This window comes from Amaranthus tricolor, chromosome 9, assembly GCF_026212465.1.
Source record: "Amaranthus tricolor cultivar Red isolate AtriRed21 chromosome 9, ASM2621246v1, whole genome shotgun sequence".
In the NCBI taxonomy this organism is placed as follows: domain Eukaryota; kingdom Viridiplantae; phylum Streptophyta; class Magnoliopsida; order Caryophyllales; family Amaranthaceae; genus Amaranthus; species Amaranthus tricolor.
The window spans coordinates 9,025,998-9,043,298 of NC_080055.1; the positions used below are offsets into that span (position 1 = coordinate 9,025,998).

A 17,301-nucleotide genomic window follows, 5' to 3' on the forward strand; every position below is an offset into this window, starting at 1 on the left:
TTGTGTATAACCTATACAATGAAAAAAAAATTAAAATTAGTATAAAAAAACTAAGCCCTGAAACACAATTACTAAACAATGGGTTGAGAACTAAGCTTTAAAAAATTATATCTTGAACAAGAGTAAGAACTAAGCCCAAATTTTTCGTGGGTTTTTCGTGTGGAAGAAGAAGAACAATGAAGAAAAATGATGATGAATTTATGCGAAAATGATGATGAAGAAGAAGCAGTTGTGAAGATGAAGAATTTATGGGTTTTTCGTGGAAGAAAAGCAGCAGATGATGAAGAATGAAGCAATATGCGAAAATAGTGGGTTTTAGGAGTGCTTTTAGAGAATACAACAGTAGGTCGAGTATTTGTGAAATGGAACGTTGAATGGCGGGTTTTAAGTTTTAAGAAAGACTTATTTGCTGCGAGCTTCCAAGAAACCGCAGTATAAAATTGCAAAAAAAAATTATGTGCTGCGGGCTTCAAAGAAACCGCAACATTTGATTAATTGTTTGCTGCGGGCATATGGAAAACCGCAGCATTTGTTATATTTTTTTTTTGCTATTTAATGCTGCGTCTAAATAAAACCGCAGCAAATGACAGGCAGTAGATACTTTTTTTCCACTAGTGTAAAGTGGCAAATGATAGAAATCTATTGGTAACAAAAATGAACAAGGTTAACTAATATATCTACCCCTTGAAATCCTTCCCTGATCAACTATTTTGACTTCTTTTCCAAACTACTCGTTAACCTTACTTCTTTTCCAAGAAATACAGTGAATTCTGTAAAGAAAAGCAATGTTCATCAACAATTGTTGAATTTCGAAAATGCTAGGAATTAGAATGTCAAAATTGACAAATAGGGTTGAAATAATGAGAAAGTAAAGAATGGGCAAAGCGTGTAGTCTAGTGATTCTACACATATTCTGTTACGTCGCAGCAGTACAACTTTCTTATAAATAGCCCAAGTCATCATTAAACAACGTAGCTCATCATCGACCAAGCCATCTGTTCAAATGTATCCTTGTAGTATGGAAATACCCGCAAATAATAATTCACAAAGGTACTTTGAGAAATAATTAGAAACTCATTAAAATAGAAAAGTTATAATTTCTAACGATTGTTATAGCTAATAATATATATATTTCTATGGTTTTTCCGCAAAACTATTTATATCAACATCAAATATAGTCACACAAAAACATCAACACATCATCACCGACCCAACCCCCTCCTTTAAGCCCCAACATGGTCCCACCCCTAACCAGAACCAAATAACTTCTCCCCTGGCCACCCAAATTCAAAGCAATATCGGACCTCCTTTTCCCTTAAAATTATTGGATCCTAACTACTCTTTTTCCGTCATAAAAACCTTACATTTTTGGGGGGGATGGGTGAAACATCCCGAATACTGATAATAGTGTAAGACCGCTATTAAAGTACAGCGAAAGACTTAATGACTTAATTTAGACTGTTACGACCTGAGATCCAAGATGACCTTAGCAATTCATATTGGAGTTTTAAAAAATACTTATACTGAAATTCAACTTAATTTACAAATCTTTTGAAAACTGAAATAACTTTAAGTTAAAATTTGCTCAAATATAACTATTTAGTTATTATTACAAAAATATCTTTTTGATATATATCCTCGCCAATGCAATTAGCCTATAATACATATAAACATATAAGTTTGTTGAATTCATCAACCTGCACATACAACATTTGGAGAGTCTATTCCCACTCAAAGGGAATAGGTTACCAAATGTAACACATGTAGTAATATCAGCAAAACATTGCTGAGTAAATAAACTAAATAATATTTTAGGCATCACTAAAGTATAGTTCAACCAACTTAAACTTCACATAATTAAGTAATAACATATATCTCAGATCACACAATACTCAAATAATAACATAAACATAATGTCATTATTCTATACATGCTATGAGTTTATATTTAAACATAGACATCGAGTTAATAATATTAACATGATATAATCATGTTAGCCAATTCTCGTCATATTGATATAACAAACATGTCATTTCAAGCATATGAAAACATAACTCGTAATACTTGAATATAATAAATTCTCACTCAATTCATACATACACAATATAAGTTTATATAACTATATTTATCAATTATACATAGAATAAATTAACTTCTATTAATAACTAGAATAGATATAAAAAGTTATCGCATACTTTCAAAATCATTTTCTTTTCAAATATTAAAATACATCTCTTGTATCTTTTACTTAAGGAAACTTTAGGACTCGGTGGGGGGTAAGGCTTTGGTCAAACACGCCCCATCCTCGGAGTCACTATCGTCAACTCCTTATTATTGTGAACTTGCAATTCACTAACCTATAGTCAAAGAGCTCATACATAAAAGTATCAAGGCCGACTAGAATCTTACCACAAACCATGTTTCAGGACTTTTGTGTTCTTTCCACGCATTATAACCCGATATACTGTCTTTCAATTGTATTATCGCTAGTCCATTTTCCTTTATTTAAAATCATATGATTAAGCTTTTATGCAAAAATAATTTAACTCATTGTTTTCAGTATAATACTTTTATTATACGAATATCTTGAATATATATTTAGTTTTCTTAAATAAGTGTTATACATATTTACTACTTAGTATCTATAGCTATACTCAAATAATCACATTACAAACATGTTTAATTAATACATATTTTACATAATCATAAAACTCATATTCAACTCATAAATCATACGTCCCATTAGATTATATACTTTTAACAATATTAAACGTACTAAACATATTCTAATAAGTTTAATTCATGGCTTTGTTCAATTTCAAATCAAATAGCTTAATAGACACGTATTTCCATCTCACTATATTCTAGAACTTGTAATCACTTTAACATGAATAAATATCCATTATATGAATTTCAACCAAATTTTATTCGTTATATTTATTTTTAATCAAATGTCACTTAAATAAAATAAAGAAAAACCTTCAATATGAGTCAATAAATAATAAGACAAATGATCATCCTTGAAATAATACTATTTTATTAAGTAACTGTTTCACTGGGATCTGGATTTGACGGTGGGTTAGACTTTGAGTGTGAGTCAGGATTATTGTGGGTGGATCTGGGTTTTGCAATTGTTGTGCATTTGTTGTGCTTGTTGGGTGTGCAATTGAAGTTCATTATCAAATAAAACTGATGAAAAAAGGTAATAAATGAAAAGTAGGAATAAATGGTGGACATTAAAAGAGGATAATGCTAAAGTTCTCATCGAGAAAGTTGTTAAAGAAGTTGATTGGTAGATGACTTCAAATACGGAGGATACCTATAGAAAGATGAACAATTGCATCAGTCAAATAATAACTAAGGACATATAAGGACCCGACTCAAGGGATACCATCGTGGTAAAGAAGGATACAATGTGGAGGCATGAGGAGGTTAAGACAATGATCGAGAAAAAATATTATCTGTAGTGAGGTTAAAACAAATCCATCCTATTAGTTGTAGAAAAGAGGTTTAAGAATTTTTCCGATTAGTTAGTTAATGATGGTGGGAAAGAGGTTTAAAATTGAGAATTATTAAAAAAAAATCAGTAAAAAATTAAATTATTAAAAATAATTCTTTCATATTAATTAATGTAGTCGACCTCGAATTTTTTGATGGGATAGTAGAACCTACCCCTTAACTTAAGAGGAGGGGACAAGGAGAACAATCAACCTAGAGATTTAAGGCATTTTAGGGCTTGACTTCTTTCTTCAAAGGCTGGTTCTTTCCAGCCAATTTGCCCCAAAAAAATGGCGACCAGAAAACTCATTCGTGATTTCTTCATTTTCAAACAACATATCTCCTTTCAATGGCTACCCAGTAATCGTCAGGTTTTCTTCTTATTCTTCGTTCTCTATATTTGTCAATTGTCTTTCATTTTTTAGTAGTTTTTAAATTTGCTTATTGCAGTTACATCAATCAAATTCGAAGTTCAGATTGATTAGTGGAATAAGACATTCATCTAATCGTCAATTCAGTGTGTTTAATGAATTCTCCAAGAAAATCAAAGGCGAAACAAGCAGGTATAATCATTTCTTTTGTGCTAATTTAATTGTGTCACCAGCTAATTGCTGTAGCATTTCCGGTAATGGGCTCTTTGCAAATAGTATCCGTTATTGACTTTGATTTTATCCAGATGTTAATTTTTTGGGTGTGAATATTTTGGTTGTTATGCTAAAATTTGTACTGATTTTTCCTGTTTTGTTGAAGTTCTTTACTGTTTAGCGCTTTAGCTCATGTTCAGTGTTTCCTAATTTTCTGAATGAACTCACAATCACCTCAAATGTTTAAATATAGCTTGAAAGGCTGAATTGGTCTAAAATACGCTCATTTCAAGGGGATTAGTTACCGAAAATATAATGCAAATACAAATACAAATAATAACAAACCGATTTGCATTTCCTTGTGTGGATGGAATGGAACTCCTTGCTTTGTTGTTCACCAAGATGGACACCATGAAGATTAGGTCGCGACAACGAATTCAAGTCACACTAAAACATGATATTTATAGGAGGCGTGAGTACACTTTCCTTTTGTGATATTTCTCCCACAAGGGTGCTTGGGGTGATAATGAAATTCACAATGAGATACAATTTATTCAAAAATATCCTAACATAAAAGATATTGCAAGAGTAAGACAGTTTTATAGATGGATAGTTAACTAATGATGATGTATAAAGAGTTTATAACTCTTTTTATACACAACATGCAAAAGAGAAGCATGAATAATGTGTATGTTCAAAGATACAATCAGAAATGTATGTAAGAAAATGGGTGGAATGCTCTTTGCTCACTCCCTCTATTTATAGAGTCAACCAATGCCTACTTATGAAATAAGCTTGTTTCATTCAAACCAAGCTTATGAAATAAGTGATTGTTTCATCCAAAGCTTATAAATGAAATAAGATAATGTTTCATCATAATCAACCATCAAATGTAGGTTACCAAACATTAGTGATGATTAAAGCCAAACAATACTAACAGAATAAACTAATAAAACCGCAAATGCAAGACAACTGAGTAAGCCGACTCGGTATCCCAATAAATGCCCAGAAAACCGAGTCAACTTTTTATTCTGTCTCATTTTGAGACAGATCAGAAACAAGCGACTACTCGACTTTCCCTTGAGGTAGAGTCGCCTTTTTCCTTTGTGTTACTATTTTGCGTTTTTACTTTTAGACATATTTTGGACTTGCTATTTATTGCATATTGTCCCACCACTATATGGAGTATATATAATTTAGGTTTTTATATACTCTAAATGTCCAACATTAGTGAATTAGACAACATTTCAATGCAAGATTGATTAGATAGATTCCTCACTTTTATGCCTTGTGTCGTTGTAATTTCTTTGTAGTGCTATGAAATGCCTAATTTTGTGATTAACCTTCAAGGACTCTTTTACATTCCGTATTGATCTAGAATATTGTCATTAGGTTTGTATATAAAAGTTTCTTTGTTTTATGTAACTTCTTGCCATTGCTTATGCTTGTTCCTATGTAACAATAATAATGAATTAATTGCTGTGTGTCTATTGGATAATTATGCTTGTTTTTTCTAGGTGTTGTTTATCATTATTTATGTTGATTTGAATTGGAATTGTTCTTTTTATTCGCTCTGTTATTCACTCTGGTAGTAATAAGGAATTCCAACAGTCAGTTAATCAGCTAAAGGAGAAGGCACATGAGTTGAGAGGAGTAAAAGAGGATCTGAAAGTCAGGTAATATATACAGCTAGTCACTTCTCAACGATTTGTTTTTAACGAAGGAATTTGGAAGTAAAGAGAAGTGAGGGATACATTTTATCTTATTCAGACGTGGAATGGGGTCATCGAATTTAAGAAATTGGAACCATCTGCTCTTCCCTTCTCTAATGACTAATACTTCCATATTGGAAAGATTATGAAGGAAATGCTAGCCCATTCCTTTTCTTTCCTTCCCTGTCCTTCAATTACACTTGACCTCCAACGTCGTTGATAGCTTATGGGTGATCTGGCATGATTGATTTTTTATGCAGAGTGAAACAGACAACCCAACAGCTGCACAAACATGTTGATGGTGTGTGGACAGAAGCTGAAGAGACTGCAAAAAAGGTCTGCTCTTCGATTAAGTCCTATTTATTGTCTTATGAACTCATGTTTACTTTCGACACTTTTTAAAACAAATACTTTAAATGTGGATTTGTTTTTTTTTGCCCAAATATGCTAGCCCTCCTCATAAATTTAGAGATCCTTCCATTTATCTTGCTTTTAATCATGTTATATAAGCTCAAAACAGGTGTGCGGAGCTCCAAAAGATTGAACACAGTTCAATGAAGTTCAAAAGTTTTCAGACTTCGGAAGATATCAGGCAAATTCACAAAAGTCCAAAAAAAAATGAGTAATGAGTTGGATATAGCAAAAACATTACCAAAACCTTAATCCCAAAAGATTAATGAGTTAGATCGATTATGATAAATGAAAACATTCAAAAAAATTGAGATAGGCAATGTGTTTCCATTTTTGTACGGATAGCAAAACAAAATTCAAATTGAAACAGGTATGAAAGCAAAAGTGTAATCAACCTGCATTTTCAAAAATTTTCGACTCCGATGGCATGAAAACAAAGTTAACAGGATTGATTAAGATTGTTAACTATGTTACTTATACTTGGTATTGATGGTCAAACCCTATACACTTTTTTGGGCTATTTTGTGAAAATTTTCCATGTTTTTGGCCCAAAATGAAATGTCAGTTATCCAACACAAGTATTTAAGGTGAAATGAGTAGTCTATAGATTGTTAAAGGTTTTGTAACAAATCGGCCAAGACCCGTTACCAAAATTGATAGTATGGACACTTCGAGTTTGCCCACTAACTCCCAAAAGGACACTTCCTTTATTAATCACTAATCAAAAGCTAATTCATTATTACAAGGGTGGCTCTATATATAGCCTAAGCCCCAAGAGACTACTGAAATATAACAACCAATCTAATTACAAAACATAAAGACTAATTAAATGCGATATGTCGATAATGCCTTTAGACCCCTTGACTCGAGTCATCACATTACTGAACCCCTGAAGTTCCACCTTGCCCTCAAGTTGGATAAAAATTTAGCCTTGTGTGTCCAAGAGTTTGACTTCGAATTTGAGCCATCCATCATTACTGTGTATAATTCCAACTCTAGCATTTTAAGATTGAAGGTTTTGAAGATATGGGTTAAAGGAGTGAGTGGGCTGAGAAAATATGGAGTGAAGATATCTTTTGATGGTCTGAAAACCCCAAAAATGAATTTTAAGAGTGTAAAATGGGCCAAATTCTGATCTGGCTGGAAGACATCAACATTGATGACGTCATCCATGATTTTCGGTCTCTCTTTCCAGCTCCTTCCACATGACGCCGACCCCTGCCGCCGATTCATGGTGCTCCAGCCCATAATTGTCGGTCATCTCTGCAGTTCTCATGTCACCGATCAACCCTCCACCGTTTCTGGCTGCCCCCTTCAAAATTCCCTTCTTCTCTCCTTCAATTCTCTCTCTTTCTTCAAAACCCATCCCTAAGAAAATGACGGCCACTTCATAACAACTCACTATACCGCCGGCCAACCCCCACTGTTTTCCGGTGAGCCCATAATACTTCCAATCGCCGCCTCCTTCTCCTCTTCTCACTTTTTTTTCATGCTTAAATACATTAAAGAGCCCGACGTCTTTCTTCCTCACGCCGGTAAATCGATGCCACTGCTTTCGTTCGTGCTGCGCCTCTCGCCGGTAAACCATCTTATTAGGCTTAATTCCTCTTTTTTCATTGCTGGATTTATGCTTTCCCTTTGTCGGCTCCCTTGAGTCTTCGTCAATTTCTCCATGGCCGGCCACTTCTCGGTATTGTCTCCCCATTTCCCCGCTACCTTGACGTCGACGACCCTTGTGTCACTTCTTTTTCTCTCCTTTCTACTCCCCTCTTTTTTTTTTTCCATAAACCCTAATTTCTTTCTTACCTTCCATTCCACATTCTCGCCTGTAGCCGGCACCTTCACTGTCGTATGTGTCTTTTTCCGGCGCTGCCTGGTCGGTCCGCCCCCAGATCCACTGTCATGAATATCTAGAATCCTCTCTTTTTTCTTGCATCTTCCTTCTTGAGCCTTCCTTCTTTTTACCCTTCTTTCTTTGCTGTGTCTCCACATGGTTACTTTTTTTCTCTTTACTTTATTTTTTTCCAAATTCCTTTTGTCTTTTATTTTGTTTCTGACATTTTCTTTATGCTTATTCCCCATTTTGCTCAACTTCACCTCTTTTTAATTTCCACCACCATTGGGCACTCTTCTTGATTCTTCAATGTCTCTTCCTGATCTGTAAGTTGAACCTTATAGTTATCAAGTTCTCTTATCTTTTGTCCCATAATTTCTACCTTTACACTCTCTTCAGGAACATCCTCTCTTTCTTTATGGAATACAAATGCCATTAATTCATCTTTCCTTTCTTGATGTAGGATGAGGAGTGAATAACCATTGTGACTACATTCATGTTCCGGATCGAAATGTTCATCAAAAATCTCACAAATCCCTTTTCCAAACTTCTCATAAATTTCATTGGTGGATGTGGGTTTGAATGATTGGATGAAACCATTTTGGACAGCCATTTGAAGCATGTCTAAAGGAGAAATTTTAGGCCCAAAACCCTCAAGAAACCCATCAAGATCATCTTCTTGATTATTTTTTGGACATTTGCCATCTCCGGCGATTTTCCGGTCACTGGAATCGTACCGCTCTGATACCATTATAATAGATCGGCCAAGACCCGTTACCAAAATTGGTAGTATAGACACTTCAAGTTTCACTAACTCCCAAAAAGACACTTCCTTTATTAATCACTAATTGAAAGCTAATTCATTATTACAAGGGTGGCTCTATATTTAGCCTAAACCCCAAGAGATTACTAAAATATAACAACTAATCTAATTACAAAACATAAAGACTAATTAAATGCGAAATGTCGATAATGCCCTTAGACCCCTTGGCTTGAGTCATCACAGGAATCTGATGCTAATGTTTTCCAATGCATGTACTCTTTGGAAAGGAAAATAGATTATTGATGGTTGTTAAAGTCAAGGTCAACTAGATGAAAGCAAAGTGTCATCAAGAACTTACTTTAGGATATACAGGGAAATGACATATTATTTCAAGTTTTGTTTCTATAGCTTTTTTCACTTTTAAAGGGATATTTTCATCATGTACTTATCCATAATGATATGTTAAGTAGATTATCAGATAAAGTAATTATGGCAGTGACATGATTGTGTAGAATTGTATACTTTAAAGCATTTTCTTGGAAGAAAAGAGTGGCGTTGTTGATAGGGGAAGCCTGAGTATTGTTGGGGCAAGAAGAAACAATTGAAAAGAGCATGTTGAAGATTTGAATCTTTGATGCTACTTGGCAAGCAAGATTTTCTCCATAGTTTACATGCCCCTTTGTTTTCTTATTCCTTTGGTGTCCCAATTACTCAATAATGGCTAAAAGCAAACATAATGAGTGATAGAGTAAGTTAAAATTTGATGTTAGCCGTGAAAATAGGCATTGAAACAAAAGGTTTTAAGAAAGAAAGAGAGCCTACTATGCTTGTGTCTCTTTTACTCAGCTGGACTCAAAAACACTAGGGACTGAGTGATCCCAAAATTTTGCGATTAATCACTCTCTCTCTTAATGAAAATGTTTCAAATTTTAGCCGCTTACTAGTCTTTCTCTCTCTTAATGGAAATGTACCAAATTTAGCCTTTATCTGTTAACTTGTCTGTTTTTCTTCTATTAGTATAATTTGCAGTGCGTCTTGGAGATACAATGCAGTGGAAAGGTAGAATTGCGAGGGTTTAAGAGTTTCTGAATGCATATATCACTGTGTTTTGATTTCCATTTCCGATGGCATTTTCCTGCTTTGGGTTTTTAAAGTTCTTGGTGAGCTGTTTCTCTTTTCTTGATTGCTGGCTATCCTTGAGTTACTTCTTTTCTTGGAAGGCATTTAGAAAGTTTGAAAAATAGGGATAAGGGTTTTTACACTGCTCCTTGTATGTCATTGCAGGAAAAATGTTAAGTACTATTATTTTTTGGTTTAGTTGGTGTTAATGTTTAATGGCACTCATGCTTGGGCATTACTGCTTTGTTTTTGCTGATATTGATGGACTTCAAGAGTAATGTTTAGCTTCTCTCATGTCCTATTCTGGACTATGTAGTGTATGAATTATGTGCATGTGTTATGGACTGAAAATTCAGACCAAGATTCTCACTAAGATCAGAATGCAAATAGACAGATCAAGATGTTAAAGAAGATCAGAATGCTACTGTCAGAAATGAGCAATTCGAGTCTGCTCCTAACTCCCTTTGTTATTCCTTATTCAATTCTTAGATGATCTTACAAAGAATACAAGCTGGCCTATATATAGCCTTTGCTTACCCTCCTGATTACGAGACAGCTGGCATAACAAAATAACAAACATAACCACCTAAACAGAACATAAAACTAACTACTCAAAACAGAAACTACTTAAGACAGCTGCCCTTATGTCTTTATTCTTTTTGTTTCTCCTCTTGTAAGTATTGAGTTGGGTCTCTCGCATAGCTGGTATGACAGCATGCAATTTATCTTCGCTTAAATTTTTATACGCTTGCAGAAATTTGGATCTTTTAAGTTGAACTTGGATTGGAAGCATTCATTTTTTGTCATACTTTCTAACAGTCCTTAACTCATTATGTGTTCACTTCCTACAGGTTTCTGCATTTGCCAAGGAAAAGATATCAGCTGCAAGTGAGGAGGTATGTGTAGTTAGTAACGTAGTAGGATTATTCTTCTGCTATTGATTTCAATTATCAATTTCCAGCAGGTTTATTCTGATTTTTCACTTCATTCTATTATATAGGTCAAAGGAAGTCTTGGTTTTGGGGGCCAAGAGCCCTCAGCATCTAATGGTACTACATTAAATAATGATGGTAATGTTAAGGATGGGACTGCTTCATCTGATCAGCAACACCAGCAATCTGAACCTATTGGTTCTGCCGAGACATTGTTTGATAAAGTTAAGTCAACTTTTGCTTCACCTTCTCTTAAGGTTTCATCAGCGTTCCAGAGATTGAAGGAAATAAAGATGGCTGATTGGGCCAAGAAGAGTTATGATATAGTGAAGGAAGAGTTGAGTGGAAAACCAAATAGAAGGAAACAAATGCATTATGCTTCATCAACTGGAGAAACAAGTGACAGAACTGAAGTTGTTGTGGTACCAGTGAAGCAGTCCCCATGGAGCAAAAAGTGGGAGGAAGTGAAAGAAAAGGTGAATTGCTATATGTGAGTGCTCTTCCTGAGTTTATTGTTATGTTTCAACTGATCTGGATTCTTGCTCTCTTATTTACCTAGATGCGCAGCCATCCAATGTTCAAAAGCGCCACTAAGATAAGTGAACCTGTGGTTACTAAGAGCCAGGAGGTACACCACCATTTTAATTATCTGTGTCTTCATTATAGCCTACATAGTTGGACATGTATTTTGTTTGCGTTTTGGACACTGTCATCATGCTATGCTTTTATACATTTCTTTACCCTGGTATAAGGGGCTGGTTCAAGTAATAAAATGAATAAATTGGAGATCACTTATGACGGTAGGGATGACAATGTGTCAGAATCAAATCAAACCCTATAAGGGAGGTGGCACATCAAAATTTAAAACCTAGCAAGTGGAAAGAATACTTACAAAGTTACCAGATGAAGTAAACTAATATGATGTGAAGTGTGGGGTTTTTTTTCGGACTTATAGTGGACATCTGTCCAAGTTTGGTTCTGTAGTCTACTCCGACTCCGACTCAGACTTAAACTTTACTTTGATAAGGAAATACGTCCTATATCGATGGGTTGAGGAATCCCAAGAAGTGAGCTACAATTTCAGTTACTTCTACATGAATCATCAAGAGAGCAATGGTTTAATAATTTATGTGCCTTAGCCCAAAGTGACGCCAAAAAGACCACCTTCTCCCATAGCACCTCTGCCGGTCATTGAAAATTCTCCAACTCAGAACTTGCATGTTTCAAGCAATTGGACTTATTGCTTCAGACGTATATTGGTTGAATTTCCATCCTTTTATGGCTGTTTCATTTATATATTTCAAGTGTAAATATTTTCATGTCCTAGTTGGGCTTATTCATGAGATATACTCTACAAAGAGATTGTCCTTTTGTTCAAGTTTGTTGCAGTTGTATTTTGCTTTTTGGTTATCTAATTCTTTTAGTTGAAAATGAACTGTATGGTATGCTTTATCTCTCGTGAAAGGTTTGTTATTTTTTTATTTTATTTTATTTTTATTTTTTGGTCTTGTGACTTGTGTTTTCTGAATGAAAAACCAGATTCATTGTGGACTCTAAAAATACCAATACTAGTTTTAATGTTTTCTCTCTATGATAATGAGAGGTATGATATTTGTGAGAGTTATAAATATGAACTACTTAGTTATCTTCAAGTTATCATTTTTGGCTTTACTTGGGCTAGAAAGCAACTATAAGGAAGATATTAAACTGAAACTAAGCTTTGTGGTGCATGTGATCATTTTCTGTGTTTTGAAATGTAAATAATTTTCTGTAATACATCTGATATTACATTTCTTTTACAAATCTGTCAGTTGGCAGAAGATTTGCAGGAAAGGTGGGAAACAAGTGATAGTCCTGTTGTACATAAAATTCAGGAGTAAGTTCAGCTACACACTTTGTGTCTGTTCTACATTAACGTGCTCACTAGTTTAATCATAAAAGTTTACATCTTTTATTCTTTTTCTCAGCCTCAATGACAGAGTGTTTGGAGAAAATGACGCCGCAATGTCATTCAAAGAAATTCGTCGTCGTGATCCGTATGTAATTGTTAATATTGATTATTAATTTTGATAGCTAGTATTACCATCTAAAACTTACATATCCTTTGCTGCCAGCTCCTTTTCTTTACCTGATTTTGTAGCTGAGGTTCAAGAAGTTATCAAGCCCGTTTTGACTGCATACCTCAAGGTGAATGTTGAAAACCTCAAAAAAAAAATATTGATGCACCCTTTTTTGTACAATTTCAGTTGTGTGGCTTTCAAAAGAAGTGTGCTTATTTCTCTTTGAAATTTCTATGCCAGGGAGACTTCAAAGTTTTGGAAAAATATTGTAGCCCTGAAGTTGTGGAGCGATGTAAAGCACTTCATAAAGCTTCTGAAAGCCAAGATATTTTCTTTGATAACAAGGTCAGGTGTCCAAATTTAATCACTTATTCAAGGATTATAGTCGTTACTGAATCATGGAATTATGGATGCATCCCCGTAATGTTGATTGCCATGTGTAGCTTCATTGAATGAAATACTTCTATATGCAAAAGCTTTGGTTTCCTGAAACATTCCTATTATGATTCCTTGCTACTTTCTTATATGTTTCAGTTAGCATTTTTAATTGCTTTGTCTAACCTTTATTCTATTAACTTTTTTATTTGATTCCATTTTACACAATTTTATTGAGTAGATCTGGCATAATGATTTCAACCTTTAGCCTACTGTTATGAAATAGACCTAACATAATGATAAAAAAGCTGAAGTTTTGCAAATTGGGTGCTTATTGTACCTTGCTTCAGTTAGATTTGTCCATACAACAACAGTGCTTGAAACATTAATCTTGATTAAATGATATTGGCTCATATGAACTTAGCCCACTGTCTGCGGATGGTGTATATTACTATGTTTATGTGTGTCTGATTCTTATATTTTGTACCTATTATAGACTTCCCTGATACAATTTTCTATTAAGAGCAGATTTTGCATGTGTCTGAAGTGGATGTAAGAGAAACTAAAATGATGGGTTCTAGCCCCATTATTATTCTTGCGGTGAGCACTTTTGTGACTATTATTGTACATTATATTCCTCCTAGGCTGAGGGTTTAGTGGCTTACATATTTTGCTAATATTATTCTTCAGTTTCAAACACAGCAAGTATATTGTGCACGTGATAGACAAGGTTCGATAAAGGAGGGAAGTCAGGTATGTTTGGAGTCCTTTTTCTTCCTCTTGTTTTTGTTGTATGTTTATTGCTTAGATATTTTGGTCACATCTATGATCTACCCTCGACTATTTTCATTATGACCCTACCTAATACTAATCTACAACTAGTGTAACATAATTCGCCAACAAATTCACTTAAACTAGTCCAAAATTGACCATATTTCGCCTTTTCGATTTGCGATTTACGAGACGATTAATGAATTGTGTGACACTATCGACAACTAAGAAAATCTGTTCCAATGATCTTCCACATATGTTCACCTCCATTCAATTGTATGGTACCCGTTATCATATGCTTATGCAAATCCTAATTCCTAATCTTTGTGTGATTTTTGACTTCTAGTTCATTTATGCCCTAGCTTTACCTCTTTTAGGCTCCTCAAAATTTCAACTTGCACTGTTTTAATTGAGTATTTTATGGTACTCTCTGCAGCTGACCAAACCAACATCAACAAGTTTCTTTCATTTTGTTTTTGAACTCTGCAACTCCAAGAGTCTTTCTTATGTCTTTATTTCAATTTCTATATTTTTAGGATACTTCAACTCATCCATCTTAACATACATATCTCAATTACCCTTATCCTTCAACAATGATCTCTTCTAAAAGCCGAAGGTTTTGGCTCAACGTTCTATGTCTTGGTGGCACTCTTTAGTCTAGTGGCAATTCGGTATAATTTCTTTACTACAGTGGCCATTTATGTTGCATAATATGCTGATCACAATCCTAAATTTGAGCCACCTGATTTCTAGGCTTAACATCTTAATCAATATCTTTGTTGTGGAAGAATTAAACCACTGTATTTAAAACACTCTCTAGAAGGATGATTTCATGCCTAACTTAACAACAACTTTATTGTGCTCGTACCAAAGGGAATCTATATATTTTATCATACGTCCTCTTAGTTTAAACCCACTTGATTCTAATGTCTCCCTACACATCTCTAGCTCAACGTTGACCCCATCTGAAGTTTTGCTTATTAATACTATGTCATCAACCACAAAATACACAATGAAACTGCTTCCTAGATAGGTCTTGTTTCTCATTTAGGACCACTGCATACAAAAATCAACTGTAATAAGAAACCTTGATTCAGACCAACATGATAGGAAAATCTTCACTCCCTCCTTGACATGTGCTAGCACTAGTTTGAACTTTCTCATACATATCTTGGACTAACTTACGTGACATGCATTTCTTTTTCATAACCCATCAAGTGCTTCCTCAAACGAACCATTAAATGTGGCAAAATCGTGTTGCTGGAATTTAGGTCTGAAGTCTAACTTTAGAAAGCACCGGATAATGAAACTCAATGGTTAACTACACTAGCCTATTAAAGTTGTTCAAAAACTGCATAGATCTGGATCATCCATAATTTGATGTGCTCTGGTTGGTATTCCGAGCAGGACACAATACAAACTGTATATTACGCGTGGGCTATGCAACAAGTTGAGCCAGACGAAATCGACGTAGATGCCATTTACTCAATGTGGAAGCTGAGAGAGATGCAACAATTTGGTATAACTGCCCTTATCTAGGATGTACATGCAACAATTTATTGCTCTGTCCATTTTGATACCTGTTTTATTGCTCCTCTGGTGCTCAGCTTGTCCCAAGAGGTGTTTTTGAGTAGGTAGATTTCCTCCTTTTTATTTTTAAATTTTCGTAATGCAATCCTTAATTCTTTTGAAAAGAACATTTCGGAAGGAGATGTTATAACTTGCAAGTCTGAATTCTCACTCTGCAGTGGGGAATTTAAAAATAAAAAATTTACATTTCAAACAAAATAATGAAATATTTCAAATAGTAGGAGAAATGTGATTATCTCTGAACTTTCATACTGTGAGATTGTAATGCATTGACCAGTTTTTTCAAGGTCTTTAAAAACTCGTCGATGTTTCAAAAGGCAATGTCAATAGAAATGGTTGCAAATTGCGTATTTTTCATTGATACTAGAATTTGTTGATAGTATATAAACTTGTGATAAGATAGTCATGTTTTTCGACAACCGCGTGGAGCTCGATTTGGATTGTTCTTGTGGATTTGAGTGCTCGATTTGGATTGTTCTTGTGGATTTGAGTGGTGTTGCGTCTTGCTTGTGGAGAAAGTGAATAATTTGTATTTTCATTAATATGCAATATCAGCGCATGACTTTATATACAATGTTTGTGGAAGATTATTACAAGTGAATATAATTCAAGGAGATAATTATGCACAATATTTGACTCAGTTAATCAAGGAGAGAATAATGATTATCTCCTTAACATTGCTATGTTTTTATCGCTGTTAGCTAATGTATTTGGTGTTGCCTCTTGTATGCTTGGCTCCTTGCTAGCTGATTCCCTGGTTCTCTGTCTTTCTTTAGTTGTTTTGCTTTTCTCTGTTACTTTTACTTTTATTCTTCTTGCAACCTGTTTGGTTAGCAGTACTAATTGATGTTAATGGGAACAATTTGTAGTGTAAATATTAATGATGTGCATCATGTCATTCCCATGTTAATGAAATTTTGATTATAAAAATAAAAATTTTGTTCACAATTTTTCATTATCACCTAATACTACATGCTCAAGTGATGATGCATTGGAATGGATTTTGCGAAGAAAATAAGATGTTGAAGGAGATTAAGCATGATCATTTAATTTGTCAAGAGATATTCTTACTAAAATTGAACTAACTTTTCATTATAATTACTATCATTTAGTATTGATTACCAAACGGGCCGTTAGAGCTTATTGTAGATCGGATGTCTCGATATGTTTTTTTTATTTGATCCCTTCCCATAAGATCCAAATGAAGGATTTGTAATCCTTCTGTCTAGTTTTCTTCCTCTTTTGTCTTCCAATTCCTCATGGTTTTTGTCCGGACGTAATGTTTATGTAATATATATTAGAAAATTACTTAATAAGATTGATGATTTTGTTTCTTAAATCATAATTATTATATTTTTTTATGAAGTTTATTATCATTTATAAGCTTTTGGAAAAATGATATTAGGTGACCAAAAAATTTGAAAAAAAAAAATAATTAAGACTGAGAATTTTATCATGACATTGGCTGTGCATCTAAAAAGTTATCAGTATAAATTTATTTTTATTATCACAATCAGTGGTGAAACATAGGTAGGAATGACAGCCTCCAACTTTTTTGCCATTATAATAAATACTCAATAAAATATAATCAAATTCAAATAAAAATAGTTAGTTTAGTGGTAAAATTTGCTCTCTTGTTTCTCAAATTTATA

General features: G+C 34.1%; 1 protein-coding gene across 2 annotated transcripts; it reads left to right on the forward strand.

Moving 5' to 3' along the window:
• Positions 1-3,672: 3,672 nt before the first annotated feature.
• Positions 3,673-16,006, forward strand: LOC130823653 (mitochondrial import inner membrane translocase subunit TIM44-2-like). Of its 2 annotated transcripts, XM_057688367.1 has the most exons (14): positions 3,673-3,869; positions 3,949-4,061; positions 5,675-5,758; positions 6,055-6,130; positions 10,773-10,817; positions 10,922-11,329; positions 11,413-11,481; positions 12,665-12,729; positions 12,821-12,889; positions 12,968-13,040; positions 13,154-13,258; positions 13,817-13,888; positions 13,979-14,041; positions 15,467-16,006. In XM_057688367.1, the coding sequence occupies exons 1-14, from the start codon at positions 3,789-3,791 to the stop codon at positions 15,596-15,598; spliced, it is 1,455 nt and encodes a 484-aa protein (XP_057544350.1). In that variant the 5' UTR covers positions 3,673-3,788; the 3' UTR covers positions 15,599-16,006. The 2 variants fall into 2 exon arrangements, with proteins under 2 accessions (XP_057544350.1, XP_057544351.1); XM_057688368.1 differs by lacking the exons at positions 3,673-3,869; positions 3,949-4,061; positions 5,675-5,758; positions 6,055-6,130 and adding an exon at positions 7,454-7,784.
• The last annotated feature ends 1,295 nt before the right edge of the window (positions 16,007-17,301 follow it).

What these genes read in the sequence shown, in the direction of transcription:
- LOC130823653 (XM_057688367.1), top strand. Translation starts at nt 3,789, where the DNA reads ATGGCGACCAGAAAACTCATTCGTGATTTCTTCATTTTCAAACAACAT. An exon ending in TATCAGCTGCAAGTGAGGAG is followed by an intron (nt 10,818 to 10,921) that starts GTATGTGTAGTT and finishes TCTATTATATAG; the next exon opens with GTCAAAGGAAGTCTTGGTTT. An exon ending in GGGAGGAAGTGAAAGAAAAG is followed by an intron (nt 11,330 to 11,412) that starts GTGAATTGCTAT and finishes TTATTTACCTAG; the next exon opens with ATGCGCAGCCATCCAATGTT.